We start from the raw sequence: 22074 nt of genomic DNA, 5'->3' as shown, positions 1-22074 counted from the left end.
GACGGTTCAAACAGCAGCCAGCGCTCACCTTATGCAATGAACAACCAAAGTCACAAGCAGTACCAGCAACAAACCCCTGTCGGTGATGCCCACTACCCCCAACACAATGATGCTCAGAATAATAACACTACATGATGCCAACAACGCCAACCTCAAGAGCAGAACCATCAGCAACCACACAGAGGCGAGTCTAATGGGCAAAGTTACAGTGCCTTGCAACAATAGTTCAACAGCGTGCAGTATTCCGGCCATCCTCTGCAGCATTTTCCAATAGATATTCCTTCGAGCTCAACCGGTGATCCAACTGTCAGAACATTAGAACTGCACATGCAGCACCAACCACAAGGCCTAATGTTCCAAAGAAACAACAATTATAATGAGGGTCATCTGCAACTTAGTAATGGTCAATTGAACTCCGGTGGTCATGTCTTCCAGCCTCATCAACATCATTCTCAGCTAGAACAGACTCGATTCACTGACCAAGCGAATGACCATCAAGATCACTGCCAACTTTTGGAAATAAGAGACTCTACAATGGAAGAGAAAGAAGTGTATGAAACAATCGTCGACAATACGCCAGGTGTCAGGAAAAATGATAGGTAATGAATTCGTTGTTCCTGTTACAGTAAAGTTTTGGTCCCTTCGTTTACTAATGCAATGTATTCTGCCTGAAGCTATCACATTCAAGTGTTTCGGCTCGATTCTTATACTATTGTAATTGAATACTAATCATTTCCTCTTATGTTAAATAAGAAAATCATACGATTTAAAATTCATTTATTTTTTTGGCAGCAAGAGGATATTCTTCGTCGATCGACATTGGGCCGATCATCGAACTTTAGGTTTGTCAATGAAGGTATACGGATATATCAACTCATTCGTGGTCGAAGCTTACTCAACGTTGCTGATGAAAGAACAATTCTACGGACATCCAACACTTGTGCACAAGCATATAATGTACATCAACGCTTCTGTAAGTTCTTGCTTCTCATAAATAATAATAACAAACCACATTTACTACTACTACCACACTGAGTGACACAGCTTCAATTTTCTGCAGGATAAATTTCAAGTTCTAGGAGCAAGCATTGAACTACTCAAGGAACACATTGTGGAAAAAACTATTGGGTATAGGCTGCCCAACAAATGTAACATCGTGAGTTCACCCTACTCACTCTATCTGCCCAGTGTTTGTCTTCGATTCTACCAGTTTTTCTTGTTACAATGATATTATTCCCTGTTAATTGTTTTAGGTCTTAATACCTGTGAGAAAGGAACCACATTTTATCTACCTCATCATCGTGAATCTTGCAATGTGTCGCTTCGAAATTCTGTGTCCTTATATCAATTGCGACGGTATAAAGGAACACTCGGACATTCTAATAGAAAACTTCAAGAGAGCTTACCATTCTGCTTACAACAACCATCCTCACACCATGGCCTCCTTTCATGTCAAACCTGTGCAGAGTGTATGTAACTCAAACAGAGAGTGAGCTTCTTTTAACTGTAGCTCTACCTCATTTAAACCATGCATTTTTTTGTTCCACTACACATCCCATATCTATTGTTCACCTTCTAATCACTAACATTAATGCTCTCAATTTTTAGGGATGACAGTGCTATTTACACCATGCATTTGATGCCGCTCATTAATTTGAATAATAATTCATTTTTTATCAATAATGTAAGTTCACTCTCATTGACAACACATCAACATACGTTCATCCAAGCCAGCTGAACATTATGTTTTACAATAAATTTTATTAGTTTGCACGGTTATGTGTTTGCAGATCCATGTGAAACCGATGAGAGAACAACTAACTTTCAAAATGATAACATCCAACTACAACACAGGCCATGTATTTGAGGCCCTGAGCATCGTCCTCGACAAACACAATATCCGGCGTGAAAGAAGAAGAGTTGGAAGAAGATGACTACTGTTTAACTGTGCCTTAATTTAGCTGGAGCCATCCGATCATTGTTTCAGCCATATCGACTCATGTAATCACAACAGCGTTTGAGCTATTTTTGTGTCGGTACAAGATATCTGCTATGGATCCCATTAAACACAGTTGTGCGTTCAAATGGTCATGTCTTAAATTCCTGAACAGCAAACATTATAAATAAGAATCATATTATTTCCAAAAGTTGTAAACATGATATTCAAGACATCACTTCCTTGCAGTAGAACACCACTCACTTCGAGTAGACATAATAAATGAAACAATTGGAACATAGAGAAAAACACTATCAATTCGTAATCATCTGACGAAGGAGCTAAATGACTCACCTCCAGTAATGCGGGTCACAGAGGCACTGTCGTGCGTCTTATCCACGTAGGACGTGCCTCTCTTACCACGGACAACTAAGCTGACACACGCAAGTGCACCACCAATTAACACAGGACCGTCCCCTCGATAGCTTAACACCAGTCCCTCTCCAAGCCAATGAGTCATGGAAGCACGACCGTGACTCAAGTTAACGAAAGAAGATCCATCATCTGGGATAGATGACTAAACTGAAAAATACCAAAACAGAAGAACGACCGTGACTTCAACTGTAAAAGGTCCGTGAACTTACAAGTTTCACGGACAAGCCTCTCTCATCAAATAAGTGAATGCAAAAAATTCGAAAGAAAGGGATGACCGTGCCTTTGAATAACATCGTAGACGTGCCTCTCCGAGCGAACGTGTCAGAGGAAGCATTTGCGAACGACAAACAGAACTCTGACTCAACATAACATAGGACATGCCTCCACTAACTAGACAGACGTGACTTCACTAGCAGACTACCTAGAAATATTACAGAACATACAACCATGACAGTAACTCATACTAACATAACGCAGTGCCTCTCCGAATTTAGTACCCAAAGGAAGGATAACGCCTCTGCCAAACATACGACGGTGCATCGAATACCTTCACAGCCATGCCTTTCCAAATCAAAGTACCACCACAATAATTGGAACAAAGAAATGCAACCGTCACTAAAACAATACTCCCACAGAAACTCTCACACTGGATCATATATTGAAACAGACAGCACAGAGAGAAATTCTGAAGAATCTTAAACACACTCAAGCTCTGCATAAAAACATTTCGAACACACAACCACAACTGTATATTCGATATAAAACCAACCGTGCCAAACACACTACGAACACAAAGTGAAAGTAACGCCCCTACCTGTTAGTGTGACCATATTGAGAGAAGAACTGAAACAGCTAGCAAACTAATAACACCAGAGCATGCCTTGCCTAAAAAAAACAATGCCTCCCTGAGCAAACGACTGTGCGCTGCCTAGATTCACGAAAGTGCACATCTGAGTGGTCCTCTTAATACATCTGATCTTATACCAACGCGTAGCCTAAAATCATAGAGGTAAATATTCTTGAAGGCACCGAATCAAGAAAAACATAATGGAACGAAAATAAACTTAAATTTCCAAACTAGTCAACTCCATCTGGTTCAAAATAAAACCACCACAATTACAAATTCATCAGTCGATGTAATATTACCCCATACAATAACTATCAAATAACCAATTCATCACACAATCCATCTTGCCAGCACTTCCACCCGGACTACTCCTCAGAAACGTCCTCGCCATCTGAGATCAGGAAGAAAGCGACGATGCAGGATGTCCCTCATCGACAGAAACCGACAGTATAGCTCATAGCTCACATACCCTTCCTAAAGGAAAAGCAAATGAAAACATGAATATACAAAAAAACGTATTGTTCTTGCAACAAAGGTAGAAACTAACGAAAATGAAATATTCACTTACAGTAGCTCCATATTCAAGTGATCAAAGGTAAGTGGCTTCCAATCCTAGTAGTTACGAAGAAGTTCTGGAAAAGAGGACTCCAGCTTCGAGTAAGATTCGTCAATGATGGCTCCCGCTAAGTCCTCCATGGAGTCTCTTTCTTCACCGCCTTTGATCATGAACTTCTCTTGGATGTCGATGTGGTACCCTTCTGGAATTCCGATGAAATCTTGAAAAAGAGCATCTCTAATATTCCTGACGCCCACACTAGAGAAAGTTATACCTCTATTCTCAAGGAAATCCTTTAGGGCAAGGCACTCAGTCCTGGCCTTGTAGAAGTGATAGACCAAAACATGATTCTGCATAGCCAGTTGCATGACGGCGACTTTTCTACGCCCATAACAATCCTTTCGTGTGAACTCCATGCCGAGACCAACAAACTTGTACTTCTCCTCGCGCAACCAGTCCTCGTACAAGGCAATGATCTCCTCCACCTTGCCAGGCTCGTTCGTGTACCACACATCGAGCTTCGTGTTACCATCGGCAACTTCCGGATGGTACTCGGTGGTGTTCAAAAAGTCGTCCATGGCAGCGAGCAGCAAGGTGCCAATGGATATTCCTGAGACCCTGCGACAAGGTTAGGGAGTGGTGAGGAGGGTGGGAACTGCCTGATGTTCGGTGGCTACAATACGACATGGAGACCACACAAACACGGCCAGTATTTAACCTTGGCAAGGGACGTTTGAGTTACCATGCGCATTAACGTGTGAACTAGGAACAGCAAATAGACGGTTGTGCTTCCGCAGCTCGTGGAACCATGCACTTCGTAAAGTCACGGCTGTGCGCAAATATTTGATGACATGGAGAAATCGAGGAGCCTCTAACTTTATTTTACGGTAACTGACACACTGAATAGTCACATCGAACAGCCGCCACATCGTTCATCAATTCCTCCTTTGAACAAAGACCACCGATGGAAGAATCGAATGAGGCAAACGAACATCCTGCCATACACCTTAGATCCGAAGGCCAAAACTCATCTGTGCCTCATCTAGCTAGATTCGCACCATCTGTCCCTCGATAGTGAAGGCTGGTTTCACGGGAGGCCCGGGTATGCAGGCACAAGACGCACATACGTGTCTATTCCACAGGCACGGGCGTACGACTTTTCGAGACCTCGGTCGGTACCACCACAGGCACGTAGAGATACAGGCAACAAATCGCCAGAAACACGTGAATGCAGGCAACGGATGCACGAAAACTTAGCCTCTACAGGCACGTGGTTCGGCTTGGCGAGGCACGGATACGGCCTTGCAATTGACCCTCTGCGTACAGACATGGAATTGCGGCTTCTTCGATGCACAAGTATGGTTTTGGAATTGGCATTCTCGAGGGACAGGTACAAATCCTCTGGATACAAATCCTCTGGATGCAAAAAAGAGAGGTGGCAGAGACATCGGTGAGAACACTCTGTTCGAGAGGCACGGTTGCGAACTCTCAAGAGGGATAGCCATGTGACACCGCAGGCACATAGCGTCATGCGCGTGTATCACGTGAGATACATCAAATACAAGCAGCGAATCAACAGGAGAAGTCAGAGAGCCACAGTTTTAAAGTCTCTGGAGACACGGGAGTGTAGAAGCACAGGCACGACGAGTCACAGCCACCCCATCCCCTCACGGACGGGCGTCTGGCACCACAGGCACGTAGAGTCACAGCCAGCGTGTTTCCTGAGACACGCGAATGCAGGTATAGGAGGCACAAAACTGAAGCGTATACAGGCACGGAATTGCGGCTTCTTGGCGCACAGGTACGGCTTTGGAGTTGGCGTTCTCGAGACATGGGTACAAACCACCTGGATGCACAAAAGAGTGGTGGCAGAGGCACAGTTGTGTAGTCTGAAGAGAAACTGCCGTGTGACACCAGCACATAGAGACATCGCGTGTGTCACGTGAGGTACATGAATAGCGGAAAAGAAGCCACGGGAGTGAAGCCTCCACAGACATGGATGCCCGGCTTCTAGAGGCACGGTCCCAAAGAACACAAAGACAGGAAACTGAAATGTTGCCTCGTACGTTACCAGACGTGCCTCTCTTGTGAGAAGGTGTAAAACACAACAATACAAACACAAACAAACGGCGCTGAATATAAGCCAAACAAAAAACACGCTTCTCCCAAACAATACATATGCGTCCCCTCACGGACGGGCGTCTAGCACCAGAGGCACGTAGAGTCACAGCCAGCATGACGCCTGAGACACAGAAATGCACGTACAGGAGACACGGAATTGAAGCGTATACAGGCACGGAATTGTGGCCTCGGAGTTCTCGAGGCACGGGTACAAACCACCTGGATGCACAAAAGAGTGGTGGCAAAGGCACGGTTGTGTAGTGTCAAGAGGAACTGCCGTGTGACACCAGCACGTACAGACATGGCGTCTGTCACGTGAGGTACATGCATAGACGGAAAGAAGCCACGGAAGTGAAGCCTCAACAGACACGGATGTCCGGAATCTCGAGGCACGGTCCTGAAGCACACAAAGACAGAAAACTGAAATGTTGCCTCGTACGTTAGCAGACGTGCCTCTCTTTTGCGAACGTGTAAAAGACAACAATACAAACACAAACAAATGGCACTGAATATAAGCCAAACACAAAGCGCGCTTCTCCCAAACAATACATATGTGCCACTTCAACAGGTTCTCTAAATGTACATGAACTCGTGCAAACGTCAATAATGAACTTGTAACATGAAAAAACATAAGAAATTATATTCACATAACATAAGACAAGCCAAATATGATGCTGCGAAAATAAAAAAACCAAAATCCCAAAACGGTACTAAATAGGATTGAACTAAAAGTACTCATTAATTATACAAAAAAAAAAGAAATGAACTCTTCCAGGAGTCCATTCTGCTCAGAAACGTCCAAACAAACGTCCACTGTGACCATTCTACTCAGTTGGTGTTCTACTAAGAAACATCCATGGCGTCTGCGGTCGGGAAGACAACGAGGATGCATCATGTCCTTCATCGACAGAACTCGGCGGTAGAGCTCGTAGCTGACATACCCATCCTAAAACAAAAAGCGGATGAGAATGAAGATATACGTAAAGGGGAAAAGTACTATTGTTGCAATAAAACAAAAATATAAAGACAGAAAATCATAAAAAACGAAATTTTCACTTACAATTGCCGCATATTTCAGGTGGTCAAGGGAAAGCGGCTTCCATTCCCAGTAGTCATGCAGACCTTGTGGAAAAGACGACTTCGTACTCAAGTAAGATTTGTTTATGACGGCTCCTGCGATCTCTTGGAATTTTGAGGAAACTGTTTGTGAGAACATCCCTATCGTTCCTGACGTCAACACTAGCGAAAATTATACCTTTGTTCCAAATGAAATCCTTCAGAGCAGCGCACTCCGTCCTGGCCTTGCACAAGTGATAGACAAGAACATGCTTGTGCATCGCCAGTTGCATGACGGCGACTTTTCTACTCCGATCAAAGTAATCCTCTCGTGTGTACTCCAGATCAGGACCAACAAACTTGTACATGTCGTCACGCAGCCATTCCTCATAAAGAGAAAGAATCTCCTCCACCTTGTAGGGCTCGTTGGTGTACAACACCTCAAGCTTGGTGTTACCATCGGCATCTATAAAGAGACGCTCAGTAGTGTTCCTGAAGTCGTCCATGAAAACGACGGTGAGACTGACAATGGAGTTTGACTGTGCTTCTCGTACGTGGCGAGGATGATGGGAGCTACCTGCACTTCTCTGGTGAGAATAAGACGCGATAACCTCCCGGAATAGACCACTACTTAACCTTGGGGAGAGACGACTCAGTTACCATGCGCCCATTAAATTGCATCGGGAACAGTTAATGGACGGTTGTGCTTCTGCAGCTTGTGGAACCAAGCATTTCAAAAGTCACGGCTGCCATGCTGTAATCGAGGAGCCTCTATATTAACTCTAGCACGGTATCTCGCACAATGAATACTAACAATAAATAGCCATCCCATCGGTCACCAGCACATCTTTTGACCGAGAGAACAATGCGAGGAAGCAAACGATGACCTTGTCGTACAAATACTACACGGGGAGTGAACCAAAATAGAAGCACGGTTCGGCCAAAACAAAAGCCACACGCGTGCCTCCACTTTGTTAAAGACAAACCTCGGTGATATCAACGGACCTGCATCTCTATGTCTGCGTACCACCAAAAACATTGCCAAAACAAAAGCACGTCCATGCTTCTGACATACATATGACCGTGGGCTATCATACATATTCCCGACTAAACCCAACGTACATAAAAACAGTGGCTCTCTGGGTCAACAACTGCCTGAAAAAAAATTGCAATCGCAGAGTCACGAACCGTGACTCCATTTCAGATGCAAAAGTGCCTCTCATTAGGAACCATCATGCCTCCCCCAACGTATCGACCATACCTCTCCTACTACAAAGACCGTGCATCTAATAACATCATCACCGTTCCTCTCCTAAAGACACACCCAACCATATCTGATTAAACTTGTGATTAAAAAAATTAAATCACAGAAGCACAAGTATGCTTTTCAGCATGTATAACCGCGCCTCACAAAAAGTCTGTGAGGCACGATAGGCACGTAGAAGACTCCGCTGGGAGGCAGCACAGCTGGACAACTACAATGGGAGGCAGTTGGACGAGTCAAATGTCTCGCGTCCCCATAACACCTCGGAATGCACGCACACCATCGACAACCAGCATTCATTCCATTTCGTAGAATAAAAAATAAAAAAAGAAGCACTCATTACTACTCATGCTCTCTCAAGACTCCTTTATATTTCAATAAGCTCCGACTCCCTCAGCCACATCACAACTCACTTGCCTTCTCTGTCGCCTGCTTCTAGGGTTCGTGCTTCTTCCCTGCACACAATCTGATTTCAAACAAGTTATTGTAGAGTTTTTATTGGGTCTCTCGATTAATTTCTAAGCCGTGCTTCTCTCGTAGATTGCTGGCCGTGGGTGCTTGTCCTAAGCTTCCCATCACAACCCATCTGCCTTATCCGTCTACCTACTTCTAGGTTTTGTGCTTCTTCCCCGCACACAGCCTCATTTCAAAAAAGTTATTGTAGAGTTTTTATTGGGTCTCTCGATTAACTTCTAAGCCGTGCTTCTCTCGTAGATTTGCTGGTCGTGGGTGCTTGCCCTAAGCTTCCCCTACACCAATCTCCATTTGTCGATGCCCGTTCTTCTTCTCTCCCAGGTAAAAAGCATATGCACAAGCAGCATGCTTCGATCCGTATTTACGTTTTGAAAAAGATATTTAAATTATTACTGTTTTACGTTTAGTTTTTTCATTTGATAGTTATTGAAGCATCAGATCCGGTACAACGACTTCATTCTCTAAAGGAATATAAAAACCATTTGAAAATCTAAACAAGTGATCTAAATTCTGTCATACTGCTTTTCTGGAAGGAGTAGATGAGAAGATTTCTGGTAAATTTGTAGTTGTTGTCTGCCTTCGTACGGATATTTTTAATATGGCTAACGCAGTTGAAGCTAGTCGTTGTCTACCTTCAGCGTTGAAGCTTGTTTTAAATTGTTATGATATTCTTGTTTTCTTAACATAGTTGTTCTGAATTATTTAGGTATGATTTGCCCTACCAGCCGCCAACTAGGCGGCCCTTGCGAACCACACCCTGAAGTTCTCCAGCAGTTTGAGGTTATTCTTGATGAAAATTGCTGGAGCCTCATGGTTAGTAAGAATTACTAACATATTAGTTGCTTACAACACAGTAGAAATCGTCGCTGTTACTCATACCCCCTTGCACCTACACTAGGTTCCCCTGCTGTCACTTCTTCGCACCTGTCTTGTGTTTTCATTTTCCATTAGTTTGCCTGCCCATGCCTTGATTACTATAGTGCATCTTCAGTTCTAATTAAAATTAGTCAACATATGCAAAAAATCTTTATCCATTAATTTATAATACCATTATAAATTAATTTATAGTGTATCCAAAAATCTGTATCCATTAATTTATAATACCATTATGTTGTTATCTGTAATTCTTATCAAAAATTCATATCCAATTTAAGAAAACTTTTAACATTAATAATACGCGATTTCAAATTTATACTTACAGGTTGTTATTTTTACTATTTTTTCCAGTATGTACCTTGTAATGTCAGAGCTTTTCTCGCTGAATACATTGATGAGAAGAATAAAGAAGCAAGAAAATTGCGTAAAGAGCAGATAGAGCCAGCCCTTCTTACACATGAAGGAAGGTCTTACAATGCTTTGTTTAAGCATAGGGCGAACTACACAAAGTTCTGCGGTGGTGAGTGGAACATCTTTGCGGATGATTACGAACTACGTGCTGGAGACCGCATAGAATTTGAACTACCAGACGAGGGTCTCAATCTCGAAATACAAACATATCGGGATGACAAAAGGCTGCTTCCATTACCCCATGTTGGTAGGTATTTAATATTACAAACTTATCTTCTTTCGCTGTAATTTTATATGCATGCATCGAACTGAATAATATTAACACCGTGTTGGATATAACTTTATCTAACTTTAAAATCTTGTTCTTTTTGTAGCTCTCGACGATCTTTCTTATGTCGATTTCAACCATGTTCACTGCTGTGTCTACTCTAAGGATATTGAGCTTACCTACGACCAGACACGATTCTTTCTACAACGCCTTTTCAGAGATACTTTCATTCGTTGCCGTCCATTTGTCCACGTCTTGACTCCCACTAATACCAAAGACTGCGCCATGGTTGGTTACAACTGTCCTTGTTAAAATACCAAACGTATTTTGCTCATACGTAATATAAACAATATTGACGTAATCTTGCTTATATGTAAAATTATAAAGAACCTATTTATTCAAACCTAAAACAACAAAACTTTTGTTGTTCTCTTAATATGTTGTTTTATCTGTTTACACACAAACCTAAACATGCCAGGAATTATATTACTTTCAATATGGAATTTCTTAATGTTTGCACACTCACCGTATTCAGCCATTCTTTTATTTATTGTCCAAGTGGCAAATCAACGGTTTTAATTTCTATTTAATTTCGATTTCTTCTAGAAAATTCCGAGGAGCGTTGTCTCGACACTGAAAAGATGGGTGGACATGCCAACCAATGGCAGGGTGACCCTTGAAGCTCCTGATGAACCTACCCATGTCATCACTCCTTCGTCGTACTACATCTGCAAAAACGACGGCAGGATGGTAATAGAAAAGTCTTCTTTTAGAGACTTCATATCAGCTGCATCCTTTGTTGAAAAGAACGTTGTTCTAATCACTTTCAAAAAGCGCCATGACCGTTTTGTGTCCATCATCATTTAGCACATTCTATAGATTCCGTCAGAACCAGCACCTAAAATGGAAGCAAACAGTGTATCTCCTAGGATGTTCAGCGCTCGTTTCATGATGATGCCTCCAGGAGCAAAACACTGGTTACTATTAAGTTTGCTAGTTAGGATGGTAGAGTAATGTAACTATTATGGACCATGTGCTTGGTTGAACTATCGGAATGATCTTTTGGAACTTATGTAGCTCTTACGGACCCAAAACTCGCTGTTTCAACCATCGGAATGATCCTTTGCAACGAATGTTGTTTGAACTATCGGAATGATTCATTCGAAAAAATGTAGTTCTTATCCTTTGAAAAGTTCACAATTCAAAAAACCAAAAAACAGAAAGAATCATTTTCAAAAATCAAACAAAACAAGAATCAGTTTTTGATTCAAAACCTATAGCAATGCCATGTTATCAAACTTATTCAAACCATCTAGTGAAACATATCTCAATTAAAAACCAAACAGGACTCCGTTTTCAAGTGCAAACTATATTTACTTCAATTTTTCCTAAACACACACTTGTGCACCGACTAACATAACAACAGCGCCTCCCTGACCAAGGAAGGTTGTTAATTGAAAAAAAACGTTTTCACAACAAAGGCATGACCATGCATCTCCTGAGTGTTCTACCGTTTACACTACTACTTTCACACCAAAGATGGAATATGCACATATGGATCACGCACGCAGCATGCAACGAATAAAAATTTTCAATGAACAAGATAAGTGAAAATCTTTAAAAACAGATAAAACAAACGCCTGTTTCCGAAAATCTACGCCTGGAACCGCCGGATGACTACCAACTGCTCTTTGGCGGTTTCCTTTTTTGCACTTCAAAGTAAAGATCCCTTTCACTTTTCCGACTCCATTTGCATCCTCTTCATCGAAAGTTTCTCGCCGGCCGCAGTTCACCACCGCACACCTCCAGCCATGGACGACGGGAAACTAACAACACTCACCGAACACATCACTACCCACGGTACAACCATCCTGGAGGTGGTGTACACCAACGACCCAAGGACCATGGAGCGGATCATCAAAAAGTACGAGAATGGCTAAAGGAGGAGAAGAACAAGTTCGTCGGCCTCGACCTCGAGTACACACGTAAGAGCAGTTACATATGACAAGGGATCGCCGTCGTCCAACTTGCCATGCGCGAGCATGTCCTTGTATACCACTACTGCAGGTCCGAGCGCTCCCAGGCGTTACTTGACTTCCTGCAACGGAAAGCAGTAACTTTCACTAGCCTCGACACCAGGTGCGACAAGACCATGCTTGCCCGTGCATGGATCAAAATTCCAGACGAGCACCACGTCGACATCCAGAGGCTATTCTGCATCAAGGGTGGTGGAGAAAGGGACTCCATGGGTGACCTTGCAGCGGCCATCATCGACCCCACATACAAGAACATGAAGAAATCATTCCGAAAGGAGAAGCACCAGTTCTGGGAGTGGAAGCCGCTTTCCCCGATACACCTTGAGTACGCAGCAAAGGACGGGTATGTTAGCTACGAGTTGTACCGTAGAATCCAAATCATCAAGAACGGGCTACGTCACCTCCACCAACAACTAATGAAAGAAAGACTCCGCCCACGTAAGAACAAAGACGAGGGATCTTCTAGCGGCTGGAAGCGCCGGAAGGGAAACAGTGGTTGGTAAATTGCGAGAAAATGGATGTCTACATTAAACTAGTAGGATCGTGTCGTGATTGATTGATCTGCAGTGATCGAGGGATAGGGTGTGTGGCACTACTATTATGATAATTTTGATTGAATGAACCCATGTTGTAAATATGTTTGTTGTTGCTCAAAGATGTTGTCTGTATTGTATTACTATTTTACGTTTGAACTTTGAACACAGTGGTGTGTATGTCTATATGCAATTAGTAAGTTATGTCCCAGTATTGAGCAAGCATATATTGTATCCATGATTATAGAACGAGAGATATGTTGCACGATATTGTATTATAATTTTCATACTCAACATTTACAAGATGCATCGTGCATTTACAAGAATATGTCATGGTATCGTTGTAAACTTTCAGTATAATGCTTATTCAACATTGGCGTGAACAATTCATAAATATTGCAGAAGAACATTCGGTACACAGACGCAAGCGACAAGAACTTTGTTACTTTAACCACATTGAAAAAAAATTAAAATAACACAACACAACCATTTCACATCAAACACCGCTTCGTCCATTCAGAACATCCTTGCTATTGCACACAGGTTCCTCTCCGTACACCAGTTCTGCACAATGCCACAAAACTACACTACCGTGTACAACCGTGGCTCTCTAAGTGTCTACTCAACCCATGCCTGTGGTGCCACGCACCCGTGACCCTAGAGACTTCACACCTGTGCATCCACAACCGAGACTCTCTAACCAAATATTCGGACCCATGCCTCTGCTGCCATACATCCGTGTCTCTATAAACTTGACAGCAGTAAGAGGGTTCAAAACCGTGCATCTACACAACCATGCTTGTACTTACTTCACTTATGTGCCTTCGTTTACTCGATCAACGTGCCTCACATGAAACCCACAGTAACTCTACGTGCTCCGCACACGTGATCTCCCGTGCAACTTTGGTGCTGCACACACGCTCCTCTCAGTATACCCGTGCCTCCACACAACCGTGCCTGTACTGACTACAATTCCGTGCCACCGTTTGGTCAATCCACGTGCCTCACATAAAACCAACAGTAACTCTACGTACTACACACAAACGCGCCTCTCGCATGAAACCCATAGTATCTCTACGTGTTCGGCACGCGTGATCGCCCGTACAACTTTGGTGTTGCGCACACGTTCCTCTCAGTATACCCGTGCCTCCTCACAACCGTACCTGCATTTGCTCAATCGACGTGCCTCACATGAAACCCACAGTAACTCTACGTGCTCCGCACGCGTGATCGCCCGTGCAACTTTGGTGCTGCACACACGCTCCTCTCTGTATACCCGTGCCTCCACACAACTGTGCCTGTACTGACTATAATTCCGTGCCTCCGTTTGATCAATCCATGCGCCTCACATAAAATCAACAGTAACTCTACGTACTACACACACATGTGCCTCTCGCTCTACGTGCTCCGCATGCGTGATCGCCCGTGCAACTTTGGTGCTGCACACACGCTCCTCTCTGTATACCCATGCCTTCACACAACCGTGCCTGTAATGACTACAATTCCGTGCCTCCGTTTGATCAATCCACGTGCCTCACATAAAACCAATAGTAACTCTACGTACTACACACACGTGCCTCTCGCTCTACGTGTTCGGTACGCGTGATCGCCCGTGCAACTTTGATGCTGCACACACGTTCCTCTTAGTATACCCGTGCCTCCACACAACCGTGCATGTACTGACTGCAATTCCGTGCGTCCGTTTGCTGAATCCACGTGCCTCACATAAAACCACAGTAACTCTACGTGCTCCGCACACATCATCGCCCGTGCAACTTTGGTGCTGCACACACGTTCCTCTCAGTATACACGTGCCTCCACACACAACTGTGCCTGTACTGACTACAATCCACGTGCCTCACATAAAAGAGATGCACAGTCGTGCCTCAGAGTAAACAACACACGTGCCTCTACTGTATTTATAACTATGACCCCAATTAAATAACATTCGTCCAAAAAAACATCGTTAAAAGAGATGCACAGCCATTCCTCTTCTATAAACGAACAACAGCAAAAAAATGAACAGTTAGGTTCATATCGTTTCATATATCTAAATAACACTAAACCATAGCATAAATTTTTAAACAAAATCCATTATGTTCAAAGGCTATAACTAACATCACTGCGGTAGAAGATTGAAGATAACAACAAGCCTCCCATCATGCTCTTTGAAAGTTATCAGCACCAAGCTGTTTACTTCAATAGACGATGCCTGGAGAAAATCACTGAAACCTTCCTGTTTGAACTCCATTATATTACCCAAGCCAATGAAGTAGGAGCAAGGAGTGCTCACATATATATCATCATCACCAGATTCCAAAGTAACTTCAAGAGTTAAAACGCCAGTCCTAGGAAAAGTCACAAACTCCTTCAAACTCCTCACAACAATACCAGGAATAACCTGACAAAAAACATCAAGCTATTAGAAATAGAACAAAAATTCAAAACTATAAATAGAAGAGATAATAAAAATAAATAAATAAACAGAAATAAAGAAAAAACAGTGGAAAAAAATCTGACCATATGATGACCATTAACATTCATGGAATCAATCCTGTGAACAAAAGGACAACAGGGTATGTAGTCATCATCAAAGAGTTGACACCTCATGAAATACATCTGCTGATAATTAAGCAAAACACCACGGGTTTAATAACAACTCCCAACAAGTTCCATCTCGGAGTCGCTCAAACCATCAATAGCTACAAAATATAATTACACAGGTTCAAGGGAACAGAAAAATCATCATGTACAATAAAACAAGCTAAAAACTTACTTAAAAATATACCTTACCAACAGACAGTAAAGGGGACAACGCATCTCCACGACCAACACGATAAAAATCAATACCAATCCACGTTCCATAATGTTCAAGCCTAATGGTCACTATATCACGAGGACGAACACCATAATCTTGACCAATCGTTCCCAGGAAGGACCATGGAATTTGCTCCTCACCCGACCATGACTAAACAGAACACCATACAAATAACCCTCATTGCACTGAAGAGCAACATCAGTATATTTGTCACCCCTCCTTATGGCTAAAGCCCTACACTCCTCGATGTAACAAGCAAGATGAGCTCTAACACTGCACGGAACGTACTGCACAACAAATCAAAACAAGGATCATAATCAAAACCTAAACAGCATGGGCAGCACCAAAAGAAATAAGCGTGTGTGCCAAAAATTGAACAATTATAAAATGATATTCTTACAACACGCCTCCAACAACGCCGATCCAGGACCACACTGAACCCATCTATAGAAGAATCAACAGAAGAACATGGGCCACCAGGCATATGGCAAAAAGGACAAGCCATAACTGCAAGGAACGCAATGGTTATCAAGAACTAATCCCACAAAACCCAGTTGAAACTTGACATCTCATAGTGTTGGTAGTCCCCACCCTTAACTACCCCATAAATCTCCATATCCCGGAAATATAATGGGAACAAAAAGATAAACGAGAAAGGGAAATAGGGAACCCACGAAAGCAACCGGTAAGGAACGACGATATCGCGAACGGGGAAGCGCGGTCGACCCTAAAGAACGACTGCCGTAAGAGCAGGCAACAAGCGCGACGGCCGGGACAGGGGCCGCCGTAACCATGCGACAAGAGCGGCAGCTGCGACGGGCGGAGACAACGGCAAAGAAAGAACAGTGCGCGATGACGGTTCGCCCACATCAGAGAGAAACGGATCTCAAAACAGATCAAAAGGTATTACAAAACATTAAAAGTACAAGGACTAAAGTGAAAAAAGGAAAAACCATATAGGGAAACCGGAAACCGAAAATCACGGGAGACGCCGTGCGCGCGACAATTGTCACGCGTGGAGTGCGTCGGAAAAGTCTCACGAGCGCTCCGCGCGTGACACTTGGCGCGTGGGCAGCGCTCCCCGACTAATCGTTGCGGGGAGCGCTTCTCAATTAGTGATTTCTCTTTTTGGGAGAAACTATCCAAGGTTACCCCTTCCGGGGATCCTGCAAGGGTCATCTTTTTGGCATGCAAGCACGTCTAAGTCATGCGCCCAGTCCCGGCTACGTGTTGCGTACTGGGCGCTCCCTCTGGATTTTTTTATTTTTCTAAAAGCGTTTTTGGGTTTTAGATGTGTTTTTATTTTTTTTGGCTTTCTAGGTTTTTTCTTCATTCTGGATCAATTCTCTTATGGATCTTAACCACAGTTGGGGTTCTCAAAAATAAAATGTGCTTCCACAAAAAGCACAGATTTCTTCCATCTTCTCAGAAATGGAGAAAAATTGTCTTCCACCAAAAGCACAAATTTGCTTCTCATAGATGTGCTTCCATGAGAAGTGTGTTTCTCGGAAAGGGAAAACAACTACCACAAGAAGCACAAGTTTACTTCTCATGAAAATACAGACTTAATTCTTGTCAAAGCACATATTTGCTTCTTGCTTCTCGGAAGAAAAAGAATTGTGCTTCCATGAGAAGAACATATTTGCTTCCGCGAGAAGCACATCTATGCTTCTCGAAAAAAAACTATGCTTCCGTGAGAAGCCCAGATTTGCTTCCACGAGGGAAAAACCGTGCTTCCATGAGAAGAACAAATTTTCTACTCGTGAAAACACAAATTTGCTCCCGCGAGAAGCACCACTTCTTGGGAAAACAAACTGTTCTTCTCGGAAAGGGATTTTTCTAAAAAAAAACATACTTCTGGGCTCAGGTTTTTTCTTCTGTTTTTTTATTTGTTTTTTCTCAAATTGTATTTTATTTCCATTTTTACTATATTTTGTCTTTTTCAGTTTCTTTTGTTTTCCGTGTAAGAAAAGTTCACCGAAACCTATTAACACGGGAACTGCTTTTGAAAATCTTGTCGCGAGAAATCCAAGGGTGGAAACGGTTCAAAATTTGGACGCACGGTTCAAGACATAAAATAGTTTTAATAAATGAATATACAAAAAAGGCAAAACACTCCGGGTTACGACAAGTGCCACACATGCAAGGCGCCACTTGTCAGCGCCTCGGAAGATGGGTATTACCTTTGCAAGGGGTACCTCATAGGGCATCTTCAGCGACGACCCTCAAACCACCCGCATACGTCCTGACCGCACAGTCCGGATGTGTTGTGCCATCCAACGCGGGCCTGTATAGGTCCACTGGACGGTCCGGACGTACTTTTTCCACAAACCGGAGACAAACTAGGGGGAGGCTTTGCGGGCGTCTGGACCGCTGCCACGTCCACCCCTGACCGCCCCGGACCATAAAAAAATCCCACCCACCTCTCCCATGCTTGCCATCAAACACCCGCGCCGCTTGACGCGCCGCATTCATGCCGACCTAGAGTATGCAGCAGCCGACATTGATGCCAGTGATTTGATTGGACGGGAAGGCAGCGCAGACGGCCGCGACCTCTCAGGCGTCACCGCTTCAATGCGGATGCCGTGTCCCGAGAAACCAACTCCGACCGCTGCGCCGCATGAAACGGGATGACCGCCCCTTCGCCTGGCCTGGCCGCGGCTATTTAAGTCGTGCGAAGGCGACACACAGATCCGCACTCGCCCTCCCCGAGCACCGTCCTCCTTCCTTCCCTGTCACCTCGCCGAGCCTAGCGGCGATGCTAAAGTCTTGGTTCTCTGCGCAGGTGGAAGTTCCTCTTCGGGCATATCGTGGCGCCACCGTCCTCGCTCTCCGGGACCATCTGCATCCACGGCGATAGGTTCCTTTGGAAAGGAGTCATATCCTCCTCCCACGAGGAGGACCAGCCTCAGCTGCGGCCCGGTCTTCTCTCGGAGGCGGCTCTGACGGATAAAGAAGTCGTCTGTCAGATGGAGATCACGACGGAGTATTCGCTCCGTCAAATGGGCCTGGCGCCACCACCGCCGGCAGGTGAAGGATGAGCTGGCATCCCTGCCGTGCAACGGACTCCACATTTGTGCCCGTGTGAAGGAGCCGACGTCCCCTAGCGCCTCGGTCGCGTGAAGGACGAGCCAGCGTCGGCCCCACCACACAGTTGCTACGAGCGGACAGATGAGCCCTCGTTGCCACTACGACGCCATTGCCACCTGATAAAGGAGGAGCTGCCACCCACGATTGCGAAGGTGCATGGCCGCTTCTTCCACTACCTTGGAGGAGGCGGTTACGTCGGTGCCTCCGGCTGTCGGCCCTGGTATCCGAGGCGGAGCGTGCGGCGAGGCAGCAGGAGAAGGCGCGGGGCCACATCCTCCACTAACTTGTGATTTCGGCCTTTTGGGGCTCTAATACCAATGGAGAGCGGCCACTGCCAACAAAATACTAGTGACAAGCCCAATAAACACGCCCATCACTACTGCGGAGTACTATAGACTAACGTTTTACTGGTGGGACCCTTTTGGGCTGTGATAGCAATGAAGAGCGGCCACTGCTAATGAAGTACTAGTGACGGGCCCAATGTACACTCCGATCACAAGTGCTACTAGTGTTTTAACAATGACAAGCCTAATGACCGATTTTTAAGTGGCTAAACTGGTAACCCTCCCAAGGGTTTTTGCAGTAGTGATTTTATACCCAAAAAAAAAAAGCAAGAGCCGCAAAATAAGACGAGTAGAGTTAGTGGCACCTCGTACCAGAATTGCAATTTACTGAACCTCATCGTTTTAGTTCCGAAGTATCTCAAACTCCAACTTTGATCTCGAGGAATCTCAGTATCCATGGAGATCCTCGCACACACCCATGGTGACGTTTTGTTCCATACCTGGCCTTGTCAAATAGACAGTCCTTCAGCGTCAACCTCAACTTCGCAGCCCATTCGACCTCTCTTCGATATGCACCATACTTTGTCAAAAAAAATTAGAACCGTTGCTGGATATTAATTTAATTGCAAATTACAACTAGATTGTTTTGACTTTAACTAGGTGCATGCATGGTTAAGGATCTAAGACAAATATACATAAGCGTGATTTTATGTGTTCAGGAAGGTGTATATGTAGGGAGGGTGTGGTAAATGTTTGGAGTAGTAGAACTATATGTATCTAAGTAATAGTCCAGGCCTTCCAAAATTTATGTGTTCTAACTTTTTTTGGTATCCATAGTATGAATGTTTGACCATTAAACAAGTATGACTATGTGAGTGTGAAAGATTACAAAAAACTTTACATCGTAAAACATTTTTCATGTGCTGCCATTTATGCATAATTGACAAAAATGTTTTCTTTATATTAATTAGTCGTCTAAGTGCAGATCTTGGCTTTCGGGCTTGAGATTTTAATAAATTTGAAAACTGCAACTTGAAGTTTCAGAAAGTTCTGAAATTTTGTCAACACATATGTAAACATGTTAATAACATGCAATACATATCTGCAAATTTGCATGTAGGAATATCTGCATGTGTACTACTAAAAAAAGAGATGAACGTGTGGATCTGTATCACAAATGGTGCACATTTATATGTACGTGTCAAGTTTGCTGGAAAATTGGACTTTTAAATGTGGTTTTTTATATGTTGGAAATGCAGACTCGGTGAACCTAGGGAGCTATTTGGGTTTCTATGTAATTAATGTATATAGGTAATGTGCACATATATTTCCTTAAGAAAAATGTGCAGATATATGTATGCATGTATGTCAAGGCAATTAGATTCTTGAGCAAGATTATGGAGAGTTAATATCATTTTTACTATCCTTGACAGCCAACGCCTAGGATTTCTCAACTACCCTTACTCAACATATTATACCTACGAACATGGTGTGTCTAAAAAGAGCTCAAAATGTCCACACACTTGATAACCAGTTTGGACACGGCATTACCAATATAGGCTATTTTTCCCGATAGGTAAAGTGCCATCTAATCGATGTTGTGGTGTGCTGAAAGATGAATGTTTATAGCCTTCGCGTAGGTAAAACATTATTATTATTATTATTATTATTATTATTATTATTATTATTATTATTATTTTGAAGAAAAAACTTTCAATTCTAGATCCAATCCAAGAAAACAAAAGGAAGAAACAGCCCAGTTCTCACTTCTATTCATACTTAACTAGCTAGGTGACCTTTTCATTTGTGCGGCTAGATTTTATTATATGTATGTACATTTTTACTTGACAAATTGAAATAATTCTTTTGACGACAATTGCTTTTTTGCTGTGTAGTAATTGCTAATGTGAGAAAAAAAATTGAGTGCACATATTGTTCTCAGACTATGCATTTATGATCCACTGTCGATTGATATGTAGTTAGACACAAGATTCAAATCTTTTACTCCCTCTGTAAACTAGTATAGGACGTTTTACATCACTAAAAACTCTACTCCCTCTGTAAACTAATATAAGACGTTTTGGAACACTAAAGTTTAGTGATCTAAGGCATCGTATATTAGTTTACAGAGGGAGTATTTCTTAGCTGAAAATTCTCTAGCAAGATATTTGCAAAGCATCATAATAACGTGTTTGTGCTTTCTAAATATCTTCCAGAGAATTTTGAGCTAAGGAGTAGACGATTTTGAACTTTTTGTTTTTTGTCAACCCACCTCATTGTCAGCAATATATATCGGTTAAATTTTAAATTATTCAGTTTGTGCAGTTGTCATGCATCTAAATGCTTCACACATGTTCATCTTGGCTCACAAAAATTCATGGACAAAAAGTTGTGCAGATCGATCGAGGTCGAACAGACAACGAAGCAGAGGCCGGAACAGCGAAGGACTGCTCACCTGACAAAGATCACGGCAAGGAACACATCACCAGATATACATACATACACATATATACATATTCAAAGACCTGCTGCATGTAGGATCCGAGGCATATATGCACCAGATCCGAAGCATACATCAGTTGGAACCCTGCAGAAAACACACAGAACAGATCATCACTTGCGTAGATATATACCACCGCTTGTTAATCCCATGCACTATATATGTAGTCAAGCTACTCAGCTGCGTGCAAATGGATCTGGATCGATATGGATCTTGGTCGGTAGACCTACGTACGCACGTACGTACCTTTGTTAACCCCGCCGTACGTGAGGCTCCACCACGGCGGCGACGGCGGCGACGACGACGACGACCAACATATGCTATATACAAACTGTGCACGTAACTGTGTCTGCACCATAAACATCGACGAGGACCAAGATATATTACGAAAATGCTATGTGCTATGTGTGTGTGTGTAGCAACTTGATATGCATACGGGGCATTTTATAGGCGGCAGAGTCAGAAGGCAGAAGCACACGTCGCGGCCCTACACCGACGCCACGCGCCGGGCCGAGTCCATGACAAGACTAGCTAGGTTGGTAGAAGGGTCGCCGGGTAGTTGGCTAGGG

The 22074-nt window shown here is 43.4% G+C and overlaps 1 protein-coding gene and 1 long non-coding RNA gene across 3 annotated transcripts; both read right to left on the bottom strand.

Moving 5' to 3' along the window:
- Positions 1-3830: 3830 nt before the first annotated feature.
- On the bottom strand, positions 3831-4352 carry LOC141026797 (uncharacterized). The gene has a single exon (XM_073503650.1). The coding sequence runs from the start codon at positions 4350-4352 to the stop codon at positions 3831-3833; it is 522 nt and encodes a 173-aa protein (XP_073359751.1).
- Positions 4353-12785: 8433 nt separating this feature from the next.
- Positions 12786-18058, bottom strand: LOC109755879 (uncharacterized). Of its 2 annotated transcripts, none has more exons than XR_012189256.1 (3): positions 16032-18058; positions 15334-15918; positions 12786-15214 (listed from the first exon to the last, which is right to left on the bottom strand). It is a non-coding gene; the product is annotated as an uncharacterized lncRNA (long non-coding RNA). The 2 variants fall into 2 exon arrangements; XR_012189255.1 differs by having other exon boundaries at positions 15334-15515; positions 15602-18048.
- Between the last annotated feature and the right edge of the window lie 4016 nt (positions 18059-22074).

The sequence above is a fragment of the Aegilops tauschii genome, chromosome 7, assembly GCF_002575655.3.
Source record: "Aegilops tauschii subsp. strangulata cultivar AL8/78 chromosome 7, Aet v6.0, whole genome shotgun sequence".
NCBI lineage: Eukaryota > Viridiplantae > Streptophyta > Magnoliopsida > Poales > Poaceae > Aegilops > Aegilops tauschii.
This window is presented reverse-complemented; position numbering and strand designations above follow the sequence as displayed.